We start from the raw sequence: 14885 nt of genomic DNA on the forward strand, positions 1-14885 counted from the left end.
TTTATCATGTCTTTTTCAGTTCTCTTTTTCTTTAAAGGTGCATGTACGTAATGTTTTGCGTCTGTCAGCTCTCTTTTGATATCACTGTTTCAAGATCCCTATAAGAGTCTTTAATCTAGAAACGCGATATGTTACCTAATGACGCCTTAAATCTCGTTAAAAAACTTTAGATAGACGCGACGTCGTGGAGAAAACACGTTAGCGAGTTTACAAACGCTGTTTGTGATTTAATCAGCGTGGTTCCTTGATCTAAATTTTTTATAGTCTTTCATATAACTTGGTTTTCCAACGAATTCCAATATGACGCGCTTTCAATCTTTACTTCTGATTCGATAAGGTTCGAAGAATTAGAACGCAAAGTTTAGCTTCTCAATAATGCAACGAGAAGCTGACATTCTATGTGCTTCTACCTTATGTTGTACTTTAATTGCATGCATTCGCGACTACAAAGGAGTCCAAGGCTATGCGATTGCTCATGATTGGAAACAATCGTTACAATTGAAAAGTAGAATAAGACTCTAGATATAGCTATCTGAACGTACTATTTATCCTGATTCCGCACGGACTTTGACGTGTCGAACGCATCTATTTTTCAGCATGCGTCTTTCCGTTCGGATTGAGATATCACGATCCACATATACAGGCAGTAGTTAAACTACCGACGATTTTACTATTAGATGACCATGCATAGGCCACCCATCACCGCCTTCCCCATTAAAATGTAGTCTTTCATCGAACGTAAAAATAAAGTTCTCTTCGATACATTGCGTTGAATTTCTGATAGAGTTAATAATGAAAGCGAAAAAAAATTTCAGTATATAAATCATAAACCTTTGTTCCTAGGTAAATTGAAATACATTTATCTTAAAGAAATTTTATTGACTGATCGATCATTCGCGAGAGGACGTGCATTTTCGTAATTGTTATAAATAATTAAATAATTGAGTCTTTTTGTTTTGTGCGCCTCACGCCTAAACGCAATGTACGATTTCCTCCTAATTTGGCTGGAAATATCTTTCCGTAACGTACAATCGACTGATCGATCATTCGCGAGAGGACGTGCATTTTCGTAATTGTTATAAATAATTAAAAAATTGATTTCTATTGTTTTGTGCGTTTTACGCCTAAACGTAATGTACGATTTTCTCCTAATTTGGCTGGAAATATCTTTCCGTAACGTACAATCGACTGATCGATCATTTGCGAGAGGACGTGCATTTTTCTAATTGTTATAAATAATTAAATAATTGATTTTTATCGTTTTGTGCGCCTCACGCCTAAACGTAATGTACGATTTCCTCCTAATTTGGCTGGAAATATCTTTCCGTAACGTACAATCGACTGATCGATCATTCGCGAGGAGAACTGCATTTTTTTAATTGTTATAAATATTTTTATAATTAATTTTTATTGTTTTATATTCGTGAAACCGCTACGTCTTCGTCGTCGGTTCTTGGCGCGGCAAAAAGCGGTAATGTACTTTACAAAAAAAATCGCTGAATTATTTTGGTAATCAACTATATTTTGCAAAAATGTATTTTTATAAAAATTTCTCATACACTGTTAATTAAGTCGTTCTAGACTTTAAAAAATATTTTCGTAGAAATTTGCAGACAGCGTTCCTTGTATTTATCTGACTAACCTAATTAACAATTTAAAAAACCACTAAACAATTAATAACGATCGCAAATGAAAATCTCATAACTAGGGAATTTTTAACGTTTGATTGAATGGTGTCCCCTGGAAACGCCTATGTGACGTTCAGCCCTGGCTTTTCTGCGTTTGGCTGCTGCCTTTGGCTGCTAGCTTCAGCTACATTATTTTGTAATACGATCACCGAAAGAAATTTAATTTTGAGGATTTTAAATTTGACAGATGACGATCTTATTGAGGAGAAGTCGATTATATTGCGGTCGTGAAGAGTCGATTATATTGCATAAGTGTCGTATTATAGATACATGAGATCAACGAAATTATAGGGCATTATTCATGATATCTCAATGGAAATAAGATTACGTCGATTGTTTGCTAAGATCATAAATATCGTATTTGTGTTGTAAGCTTATAAAAATCAGGCATGCAAACGTCAAGGATCGCATTCATACAGCAAACGGAAGCGGCTATGATGTGTGTGTCGCTAATTACTCTTGGTCAAACCGGAAACCGGTCTTGAAAAAAATCGCGTGGTATTTGGTATCGCAATGCGGAAATTGAACGCTTTATCGCACACAATAAAAATTCGGCGATAAATATTACGCACGCCCGAAATATACGCTTCGATATTCGTACGCCTGTTGCGGGAATAGCGGATACGTGGCTTCAACAAGCCACTGCATGTTTTCGGCGATAAACTTTATAGCTGAAATAATAAAATCCCGACGATATTGGCGAAATGGTGTGAAACGGACGTGCCGCGAGGAGATTGTCCTCGCGAGAGGAACGACGCGCGGTTTAACGCGTTCTTCTCGCGAAGGGATAAACGGAGGATTTTCGATAACTCGCCGATTATATCCGGACGGAACGTTTTACGAAGCGCATTACGCGACATAGCGGGCGACTAGGAGCAGGATAATCTCGATTATTGAGGCGGCGTTTTGCTGGAAATTATGATCTCGCAATCTGTCGTCGCGGATTTCGATCAGACGCGAAGGAACTTGCAGATATAATTCAATTCCTCTAATATATGATTAATACATTAAGAAAATGATATGATCAAATTACTCTTACATATGTAAAACTTGATTAGATTAATCCATCCACTTAAGAATTAATTCTGTCGAATTAAAGGATTTGAAGAATATGATTCTCTCGAGCACCGTCTGTCGTTAGATGATGGAACTTTTTTTACAACGAAGGATATTAAGGTGAATATTTAAATTAAAGTATTATAAATTTGAAAACACATTTTCTTGAAGGTTTCTTTGAATTTTCTCTTTATTTTAATTACTATCGCGAATTTTTATTAAGTAAAAGTTGAAATCAAAGTTGCCTCTATCTACTTATTTTTCAATATGTTTGAGGATTAACTAAGAAGTGAAATAATTTTATTTAGAGTCTGGAAATCCCATCTTCTCTATTTGGAACTACGACTAAATAACCTGCCGAAATTTTTAATTACGCTTTAAATAGAGGCGTGCCTTTGTGAAAGCAATTAGAGAGCAGAAAGTTCCTTTGCATTTAGCTTTATTTAAATCATTCATTCAATTTTTACCCGAAAACGTGATTCATTAGCATGTTTTTTACTTCTTCAGGCACACGAGTCATAATCGGGTCAGCCATAATCGGGTCGGCTGGGCTGCCGGTAAATTTCGAGTTTCAAAATTACGTGAATCCGAGTAATGAGGCGTTTTTTTTTCCTCCGACGAACAACGGTGGTAAAACGGTGCGCTCGTTTAAGCGCGATACTTGAAATTTATCACTCGGCGATTCTTGCACAGATAAATGGACGGTAAATCGCGGGTATCGCGGCTCGCGCACGACACGAGCGCGTTTCTCTTTCGCCGTCGCCCGATATCGCGAATTGGTACCGAAACTTTTTTTTTACGTGCGAAAAAAAAGCATTAGAGGACTGAGAGAGCCGGTTCGCGTTGAACGATTGGCGAGCGGTGAGGAGAGAAGGGACAGGGCGGGAAATGAAGCACGTGTGAACGCTACGCTTGGCATAAAATTCGGGGCTCCCCCCGTATGGCGTATGTAAATTGCGTGCAGCGCGCGACGCGCATGAATTTAACTGCCGCCGCATGTAAATTCAGCGCCGGTGCATGTAAATTTTATTGCAATCAGCTATTGTAAACAGGATTACCACACAGGCGCGACGCCGAAACTGGAGAGCGAGCCGGCCAGTCGATGGAATCCTACGAATATTTCGGATTCAGGAACACGCGGCCGCCGATAGGCCGGTGAGAGGGATGCTTACGATACTTTGCTGCTGTCGAGGCTGTCGGTATTTGTGTCGAATAAAAATATTTTTCTGGAGATGAAAAACGTATGAATTTATGAACTTGCTTTAATCTCAGAATATTTTATGCATATTTATACATAATAACGCGTTATCTTAACTGACTTTTATTAATTCGCAAGCTATGCTTTTACATGAATTACATGCATTACATGAATTATGAATATTGTCGAAGAAATGTGGAGCAATATAGCCACTTCTGCTATTTTGAGAGGGAGCGAAATAAATTATCGACATCTTATCAAATTTAAGGTACCCTGAGGCCACACGATTCAGTGTATATAACTTGAGTAAATCTCTCTATCGGGCGTTGTCTTTCTCATTTCTCGCGGTCGTGCAAGAGGCGTGCGGATCCTGGAAATAAGAGAGGGGCGGCGTTTAATTTCGAGTAGTTACGTTGCAAATTCAGTAGCTGGTGGTTTGCAGATTGTGCGCGCAAATATTTGCGCGCCGCGTACGTCGAGCATTTTATCGGCGCTGATATTAAATGGCGAATATTAATTAGAAGACAGAGAGAGAGAGAGAGAGAGAGAAATATGTCAAGGAAACGAAACGAAAAGGCAATTTATCATTTTTTATAAAATACGTTTTATTTAAATTCTGAAAAATAAGTTTTTTTTGTTTACTAGAATTAAACATACCAAAAATGCTATGTGTGATGTACTTATATATTTCATGAATTATTACATATTAAATTATATTGTTGTAATATCGTGAATTATATTATGCAATGTTTATTGTTTCTTTTAAATTGTAATTTGTTGTAACGAAAATCATTATATAATGATATATGAAATCTAAATCTACATCAGCATTCACAAATGTTATCTATATTTATCAGATTGTTGCATCCTGTGCTAATTACTTTCGTATTCGTTCAACATTTGCTAATAATTTTGATTCACTCATGCACACGAAATTACTCTAATTCGTGCTTTCTCGTGGCGTCGATCTTTGACTCTTATTGCACTTTGGCTTTGACAAAATCGCTAAAATTCACTCACTCACCGCCGTCAATACCATTATACGTGTCTCCAAGTATCGATGTTCAAAGCGCGCAATGAGCAAGCAAGGCATGTAATCGACTATCTACTAGAAAATCCTGTGGCGAATGCAGTATCACATTCTCTCCCCTCCTCTCTTTCTCTCTCTCTCTCTCTCTCTTATCTATCTGTCTATCTATCTACTTCACTTCCTCTCTTTCTCTGCCTATTATATAACAGTGTCACCAAATTTCAACTCCGTATTTACCGAACTATGCGTTATAGCCGACCGAGTGAGTCGTTTTCGCTGCTGGCGTATCAGTTCTGTGCCTCCGTATATACATATCCGGCGACGTAAAACCCATTAGAATTCACGGTCTTCTGGGACAAAGGGTACGAAGGAGAGGGATGCGGATTTATTAAGTCCTGCTGAATAATGCGTCGCACCACGATACGCGACCCACATCGCCATGGGTCTTATCATGATTATGGCCGTTTTGATTTAGAACAGCATTTCTCAAACGCAGAAAAGAACTTGTGTTAGTATCCATAAGAAACATTTCTTTGTACATATAAGATATTTATATATTTGTATGGTGTATGCCTGTATGTAAATGTATTTTAATAATTATTAATGCAAAAATCTGAATATACAAATATTTAGAAACGCTTAAAGGAAGATAAGTTAGAGATTTGAAGCTTTACACATTTCCATACCATTTAGAAAGATACCTTAATTTCGCGAATTCAATTACGCGAATTCGCGATACAGAGAGGTAAGATGGGGAAATGTGAAAACTGTGAAAACGTTCAGATCGACCAACTTTCTGCAGCATGATTGGCCAGGCGTAAGATCGAATCTCTGTCTCGAGAGATTGCGCGTCGCACAAATGCAGGGGCGGCCGTTTCATAATGGAGGAACGACGAAGAACCAGTCGTCATTACGTTTACACGTCGACCGGCATGCGGCGATATGGGGCCGATTCCGAAGGAGAATTCCTCGGCGATAAAGAGGATTTAGATCGATTTAAGATTCCAATTTCCGGGGTTTCTCGCGGGGTGGATCCTTCCTTGTTCAGCAATCCCTTCGAATACGACGAAGTGGGAAAGCGCATATCGCGTTGAAAAGAGTAAAACAGTGTTTCTCAAGTTTTCTCATAACATATTCTCTACTTTTATTTTTCTCTCCTGACACCTCAGTAAAATTTAAAATATTGGTATCCACGCAATTCACATGACTATATGAATTTATAAAAGGGAGAAAAACCGATGAATTAATTAAAAAGCGACTTTACTTGACATCAAAACATTTGTTAAAATAAATGTAATAATATCTATTTTCGATTTATTGAATAATAAATTATTCATTGCTTCATAAAAATAATTTTGCATAATAAAAATTTTCAATAAAATTAAGATTGTTTATAAGATCAAATAATTTGTTTGTAATTTTTTAAATTACGTTTTCAATCTTTTTTCGTAACTGTTATAAATTTGAGAGACACTGAAATAAAGGGTTATTCAGGGACGTAAGCCGACATCGCTGGGGCCCGAGCTCGCGCAGAGGGAACGGAGTCGACTCTCACGCGAATTACCAATCTTAAAACTTCTTCCTTTTTTTCCTCTCTTTTTTTCACCGTTTATCGGATTCCTATTCTTCGAATCTTCCTCATCTTCCTCGCGTCGCTGTTCTCTGCGAACAACTCGGGTTTTTATCCTCGGCTGACGTTTACTTTTTGCCACGTCGTGTCGTATCCGCGGAGATTGTAATTTTAATTCCGACGGTATTTTACCTCTTACGCCACACCGTTCGTCGTTCGTCGTTCGTAGGCGTCTTTTCTTTGTAAGTCTGTGTATGTATACGTGAATATGTTTTCGTACGAATCTATGGTTCGTGTATCACACCAGCTAACTTCTTGTCGAACATCTCTCCCCTTTTCTTTCCTTGTCGATCTTGCTCCTGAGTAGAATTCTAATCTTCTGTTCTTCGGCACGCCTAGATACTTTCCGTATGTAATTAAGCGTAACTAAGCGTTCTGTCCGCACGACAGTTGCGATTTTAATTCTTATCTCGGGTCTCTTTTTTACGCGACCAATTGACCGCGCAATTGCACCGCGGTATCGATCGCCGAGTCTAACTCGGCAGCATTTTATCCAGTTTTGTTTTTCCGTGAAACCCCAAACTCTCCTCCATAGTTTCTCCATTTCCTTACCGTATTTCTTATCGTATCGGCACTCTATCTGGCTTTATAGGCTACTTAGATCGCGGAAGATCGAGATTTAAGACACAGCCAGATGGACACCACTGGTTCCTCCGGCTCGCACTCGGTTAAATCCGAATTACCAATCTCCGTTTTCGTCACATTTCTTTTTTCGATCTCTTCTCGTTTTCTCCTCTCTTCGTATTTTCCTCAGCCCTCACGCTTCTCTCATTGCTCTGTCGTCATGTTCTCCCCTTTCTCTCTTTCTCCCTCTCCCCTTCCCTCGCAGAATTGCAAGCTCTCTCTTTCCTTATACTAACTTTTTGCCGCGTATCCTGTTCGGTGGAATTCTAATTTTAATTCCACGGCTTTTAGCTTCGTTTCGCTGCAATCTATCCGTATAATCGTCCATAAAGTTAGATGGTAAACTAATCTCATTTTAACGTGTTTTATAAAACGTACGTTTTACTATTATATTAAAATGATTAAAAAATTCTTAACTTATTTTATTTGCGCGACTATACGTATGTAACGATTATATTAAATTAAATTTATGTTTAATAAATTTTCTATATTGTAAAAAACTATAAATATATGAACTATGGATTTTCTTTAATTAGTTAAGCAGTTTATGTTTTTATCAGTCTTAACACAACGTAATATTTTATTTTCAAGAAATGAGAAAGTACCATTTTAAATGGCCTATGCTAGTACGTGCGACCTTTATTCATATTTATTTTAATAAAGATTCCAAAAAATGTCTATTCCATAAACTATATCCAAGATAAATGGTTCATTCGTTTCTTCATACATTTCTACACGTAATCTTGCTCCTATTTTGGCAACATCTTTGCGACATACTTTTGAATCAGGTCGAATATTACACGCGTGCCACGTTATCCTACAAACGAACTATCTTACTTTAAGGTCTACTTAGATCGAGTAAGATCCAGATTTTAGAGAAGGGGATACAGGAGTGGGTTGGCCACTACTAGTACCCGGGGTTTGAGTGGATGGTCGACTCGATCCAAATTACCAGCCTCCCTCTTCTTTTTTTTTTTCTTTTTCATTCGTTGCCGTCCCTTCGTCTTTCCATCTCCTGCCCCCGTTTCTCCCCTCGTTCTCCTTCGTGGATATTCGTCTTTTTTTTATCCGACCCTCATCTTCATTGTTGTCTTTCTTCTCCACCCTCTCTGGCTACACTCCTTTCACTCACCCTTAGTAGCTTCCTCTCATTTTCATTTGCTTTTTCTTTATTTACTTTTTCTATCTGCATTTTAACCTGTGTCTGCCGTTGCCTCGACTCAACCAATAACTGATTCTTACATAATCTAAATGTGAAGTTATATGAGCTGAATTGTTCTTTTTGTATCAACATAAGGAACATTATCACGATGTTCACGTTGCATATAAAACTCTTATTTACTAGATCGTGATAAAAATATTTTGTTTATCCTACAACAAAATCTAAGGTTTTTTAATCTAATTTTTATAATTTAAGTTTTTTTTATAATTTAATATTAATATAAACACATTTAATTCTATATCATAATTAAGTTCAACTCAAATTTTAAGTATTAACTGTAATTTTTTAACATGTTTGATAAAACGAGCTAATATTATAAAACAAGGTTGATAATTTTAATAGAATTAAAAGAAGTTTGTTTAAAATCTGGACAATTGATCTTGCTTTTTACAATAATATTCAATAACAAAATATATATTTGAATTAGACAGTTATGGTAATCTACTATGTGCACAGATGGATTACTTCAATCAATTTCAACAAGCGTGACAAGATTTGTAAGACTTTACAGACTATTTCATTATCCTGTATCCAACACGATCCAACACAAAAAATTCATCACAAGATACAGTTTCAACAAATGCCCTGGGATTAACTTGGATAACTTGGGCTGACTCGATTCGCATTGGCGACACTCCGAATTACTTGTCACGACATTCTCCCCTCTACACATGTTTTTTTCTATTCTTTTTGCCGACGTCCCTTGTTGATTGTTATTTGTGTTTTTCCGGACTTTCCTTCGACGCCCGCCGCGACGACGGCGTTCCTTTTTGCCGCTGCTTTTTTCCTAAACAGCCTTCGTTCATTTCTTCTTTTGTCCAATTGCTATGTACATTTTTAGCGTCCAATCTCGTCCGGCTTTGATGCTCCCTAAAGCTCTTTTCTCCTTATCTGCGCTCTTTTATTCGGTCTCCATCGAGCGAGTTTCATTTAAAAAGTGCATTATTATCTCCGTATATATAATATGTATATATAGGTCGTCGGCAAAAATATAGTATTATATATATATATATATAGAACACAGAATAAAATATTTCTCTGTCTAACTCAGCCACTCTTTCCTCTCGCTCTTCGTCGATTCTTTATTCTCTCTTTGACTATGATCTCTTTTCTCGCTATAATTTACTATTCCACTTTGCTTTCCTTTCGAGCCAGTCGCCTTTGCGCACCTCGCTATAAATTACTCTTTCGTTACCCTGGGCGCACTAATCGATCTTGCTCGCGCCTTTATCCTTTCGCTGAAACTTTCGACCGCACCCTCAATCCATCCTCTGTCTTCGCGTCCCTTCTCGGCCTGCCCTGTCGGCGGAGCGTCCATATTCCGCCTCTCCTCGATAGTCTGCGGTCCATCGAGTCTAAGATCCAGATCTCCGTGGAAATACCTTCGTCTAAAACTCTCGGGCCACCCCCAACTCTTCACGATCTTTCGTTCTCTCAACCATCTCCTGCTTCTATACTCTTCAAGCGCTCGCTACTTTTTCCCTCAGCTCTTCCCCCCTTCTTCTCTTTCTCTCTCTGTCTCGTCTACCCCTCGCGTCGTCCTCGATCGTTCCTTTTTCTTTCTTTTCCCTCTTTATCCGGGCTTTTTTCTTCATCGCACTCACCCTCGTTCTCCGCCTCCACTGCCTTCTCGTAAGGAAGGTCGTAATTGGCCCTTCGGCCACGAGCGACCACGGTGGAAAGCAGCCGAGAGAGCGAACTACGGGCAGCGGGAAAGGATTGGGAGTTGCAGGGATAGGGTAATAGCGGGAGCGACGGTAGCGGTAGCGAGAGATCCTCGGGAGTGTCTACCCTATATCACGGGGGCTGCCGGGAAGTACAAGGGACACGGGGCTCTTCCTTCCATCCTCCTGGGACCGAGCCGGCCATCCCGTCGCTCTGAACTTTACCAGGGTGAGATATGCAGAAATTAAATATTCATTCGGGTTACCATCCCTCGGTCTCTATCTCCCTTTCTTTCTCTCTCTCTCTCTCTCTCTCTCTCTCTCTCTCTCTCTCTCTCTCTCTTTCTCTGTCTTTCTCTCATCAACCAATTTTCTCTCTTCCGCACATTCTCCGACTCTTTTTTTCTTCTTCTTCTTTCTTGGAAGTAAGACTCTGGCTCGAGGCCAGGCTTCCGTCGAACCTCTCGATGTTCGACGTCTTTTTGTCTTGCATGCATTGTATGCATTGTCGAAAGACGCAATGGTATACACTAGTATACGAAAGATCCCAGAGATTATTCTTTTTTATTATAGAGATATTAAAAGTAAAATTGACGAAAAACATTCTCGTTACATTTACAGATATATTGCCACAAGTATTAAAAATTGTATCGATCAAATTTTTCCAAGCGTAATTAAAGCTGTTTATTTCTCCCTGATTTATTTAATAGATGTTTCATTTATTCACTATTTATATTTATTTCAATATTTTTTATTAATGAAAAATGTAACGTTCAATCCATGAAATTTAACAAACTCAGCTCGAGTGAACAATACAATTCTCTACAATTGACGGATTGAACTCTAATCCTGTGTGTATAAGTACCGTCATTCCCTTCCTTCCGTGTTCCGTTGTTCCGTCGCCTTTTCTATAAGTCCGATGATTTCCACGAATTCAGAATCGCGCCGGAAACGTACCTGTTGAACCAACCACCGACTTCGATGAAATAATGACGAGTGGCTTATGCGCCGTCTGCAGCCAACGGGGAGGGGAGGGGGAAGGATGCGGGAGCATAGGGCCAGGATGCAGCCGTGCTGCGTTGCGCAATGTGCTTCCCGTTTCACCTCCCTATCCTCCCGCGCTGCAGCCGGAGAGGTATTCTCTGTCAGCGTGGAATTGCGTCGTCCTCTCTGCGCCCTTCATCCCGAACACATCCCGCAGGATGAACGCGGCTATGGTTTCGAGGAGACGAAACGCTTCGCTCGGGATAAAAGGATTTGTTTTACTGCCACAGCGTGCGGAGCGGGAAATGAAGGCAGGGGGATGAGATTTGAATAGCGTTGTCGTCGTGTCGTCGCACAACGGGCGAATCGCTAAATTGTCGGAATCGCACGACCGATAATTCGCGCCGCCTCACTGCCGGTGTGGCTGCGGTGTTTTACGGTCGGGATTGCTCTCGGTCGCTCTTAGCTTCCACCATATTTCCATTCGAAAACACCGAGCTCGTGTTTAAGTACATTTGTAAATGCGATATTTTTCGTGAATATCAAAGCGAGTACGAAGAAAGAGAAGTTAAGTCAGTCTATTTCGAAATGTATATTGACTTTCTTTGAAGTCAAAACAATATCAAGCTTTTTAATATTACTTCCACGTGATTAAACAAAATGTTCACGTGATAACAGAAATCGAAGATCATATTTGTTTCAAATAGACAAAAGATTAATAGTTGACTGTTTCAGAACTTATTTTGTGCACATTTGTGAGTTTTGTATTAATTCTTTGCTAATCTTATTTCTATTTGTACGTGACATGTTCTTTCTAGGACAAGCGAGAAAATTGCGAGCGCAGATTTCAGAAACTAAAGGTCCGTTTTCCTGTCCCGGGAATGGAAATGTCTACTCCATTTATGTCCCACGCGACAAGATTTCTAATTACGCGAATCTAATCCACTCGCGACTATTCCTCCAGTAAGAATTAATAACTTCTTTCCTAGCCCTCATCTCCTTTCAATTATCTTAATTAATTATCTTAACATTCTACAGTGATGGAATTTTATTACGGATTACAATTATTTGTCAAATTGTTCCAATTAATTCTTCTTATTTTAATATATTAATTTTAGTCGGTCTTCAGATTGATAATATTGAAGGTTTGACAGAGAAAAGAAAGATTTGCATTATAAATGCACAAAATAAAAGACAAAAGATCTTAGAAAAATTTTTAATATTTTGACCATAAAAAATCTTAGAATTTTCATTAAAACTGGTTGTGTTTAAAATGAATGGTTTTGTTAAATTCAATATTAAACATTTTGTAAATTAATTTTTCCTTTTTTAATTAAATATTTCAAATATACATATATTAAAATATGTATTATTTTAGTAATATACATAAAAGTTTTTGCAAAAATTTATATATACGTATATTTAATAATGAATTTCACAATTTTACGCAACATATTTACAATCTTTTTAGTATAAGAAACTTTAATAATTCATTATTTCCAATACGAATGACCAATACGATGTCCTCTAGCGCGCCAGCGCATTCTTCTTGCACAAGAGAATAAAATTCCTTTCAGATGTTCCGGCTTCTTGCGATTGGCAGTAACACCTCGAATTCCATCCAACGGTGATCTCACGAACGTGTCTCGCAGCATCGTTTTCATGCCGATTTGAGAACGTAATGATTCCTAGAAATGCTTTACTTTCACATTTTTGATTCGTCATTTGAGCAGTTATATTACAGCAAAAGTTGTACAGGATTAAGAAATGAATAGTATGTCTTAAACCTATAAACTTACCGATTCATTTTATTATATTATTTGCATTTTATTTGGAAAATTTTTCATTTTCATGCTATTTTGTTTAGAAAGATTTTTCTCTAACACATTAATACTTTAATTAAAACGCAAATTAAATTTTTTATGATAAAGATACCGAGAAATGACAAAATTTATGTGGCACACAAGTAGATTTTTTTTCTTTTCAGAAATTTTTGAACTAAAAGTAAACTCTCAATAAACAAAGAAATTTATAGATTTAAAAGATCTATAAATATAGATAGGAGATTTTGTGATGAAAATATCATAACTCTTTTATTTTGGACTTTATAATACAAAAAGACATTAATCTTTTAAAATGTTTGAAATCATTGACGTTTTGCATAAATTAAATTCGATAATGAAAGGGTTAATAATCCGACAAGCTGATTTCGTGTTTCAGCCAGGATCGTAACGACTCGGCCGGTGATCATGCCGTGCGTTTCACGGCGCGGTTTGAATTTCGACTTGAATGCGAGCCAATATGGGGTACATAACTCTGGGCCGACCATTAGTTTCGCTTTTACGAGGCAAATGAACCATGCCCGCGCTCGTAAGATCGTGGAGTTTACATTTTTAACGACGGAACACGTTCGCCCCTGGTGTGCGTCGTGAATTTGTTTCGCGGTGAGCGAACGAGCGAGCGAGCAAGCGAAACCGCAACGATCGATTCTCCGTGCTTAGAAGGGCGCTTCGTTTCGCGACAGAGATAGATTTAATCCTAGCAAGATCCTGATTTGTAGTATGACGGACTTAGAATAGATCTGCGTGACCTATTACCAAATTTATTAAATATATTATTTTTTTTAATTTAAATTCAAATTATACAAAAAAATGCATAAACAAATGTTTATAAGTACATGCAATCGTGTGTTCGTAACATGTAATTTGCACTCTTTACGCATTTCTAATTTAACTTTTCATGTATTTCAAATATTTCTCTTTTAAAAGGAAAGAAAACTTTTACTAAAATCCTTTTCGGTTAACGGAAAAAATGCCAGCATTTATAATCTGTTCTTAAGATCTTAAGATCATCTTAAGTACAGTCTTAAGATGTAAAATCACAGAATCATAGTCTTTTAAAACACACGACGGCGGTTTTAATAACAATGAAAATAAAATACATAATAAAATAATAATAATAGTAATAATAATAATAATAATAATAAAAATGAAAAGCAAACTGTGAATATTGGTCACAGACTTATATCGGTCTGAATCTGATTTTCTATTGTTTTTCTATATAGAGAGCTAATTTTTATTTATTTAATACATTTGTTAATATTTGCTTTATACTTGAAAAATGTATTTATCATTAATTCAACCATGATAAACAGTTCGCGCGTTTATATTTATAAAAGAACATAAAATAATTGTTTTAAAAGTTATATAATCGAGAGTTTAACACGAATAGTCTCATGGAAGATCCAAATTTCAGCCAAGTGCTTAATTCGTGTGTTAGTAACACAGATAACTTTAGGTAATAAAGGACAATGTTACAAGGGCATTGTGCCGTGTTGCACAATCGCTCCTGCGCTCCTCTATAATATCGATATATCGGAATCCCGATGAGACTCTGGCATTGTCAACTGCAACGGCGCGGTTAGAGGTATTTCCTGCCGACAAGGGACGGACTTTAACTAGTTAAAGTCACTTTCAGTATAAGGGTCGCATTGCTGTAACCTCTTTACGGGATTATGACCCTTATGGAAAATATTCGTCGGCGACGAATGGAAACTCGTTAAATTAATTTGCTCCAAGAACGATATTATAACCGACGCAGTTATAAAATTACGAGACTCGCGACAAATTTGTTTATGTGTATCTTATCATTCAGATACTGATTAAATATGTGACTTTAAAGTGTACTGTAATAACGGTTCAATCTCTAATTGCTGCAAATTAATTTGATTCCAGAGCGATCGACAGAGAGGTGGACAGCAGAAAACCCGCGAAGTAAGTCTTTTTATAT

At 37.6% G+C, this 14885-nt stretch overlaps 1 protein-coding gene across 1 annotated transcript in view; it reads left to right on the forward strand.

Annotated features, from left to right (window-relative positions):
- Positions 1–14885, forward strand: part of LOC105830924 (toll-like receptor 3) — a 221735-nt gene that overhangs the window by 144901 nt on the left and 61949 nt on the right. Inside the window, exon 4 of the mRNA XM_012670649.2 lies at positions 14831–14869. Coding sequence (XP_012526103.2) covers positions 14831–14869 — 39 coding nt within the window. The remainder of the gene's footprint in view (positions 1–14830; positions 14870–14885) is intronic.

This window comes from Monomorium pharaonis, chromosome 4, assembly GCF_013373865.1.
Source record: "Monomorium pharaonis isolate MP-MQ-018 chromosome 4, ASM1337386v2, whole genome shotgun sequence".
Lineage (NCBI taxonomy): Eukaryota > Metazoa > Arthropoda > Insecta > Hymenoptera > Formicidae > Monomorium > Monomorium pharaonis.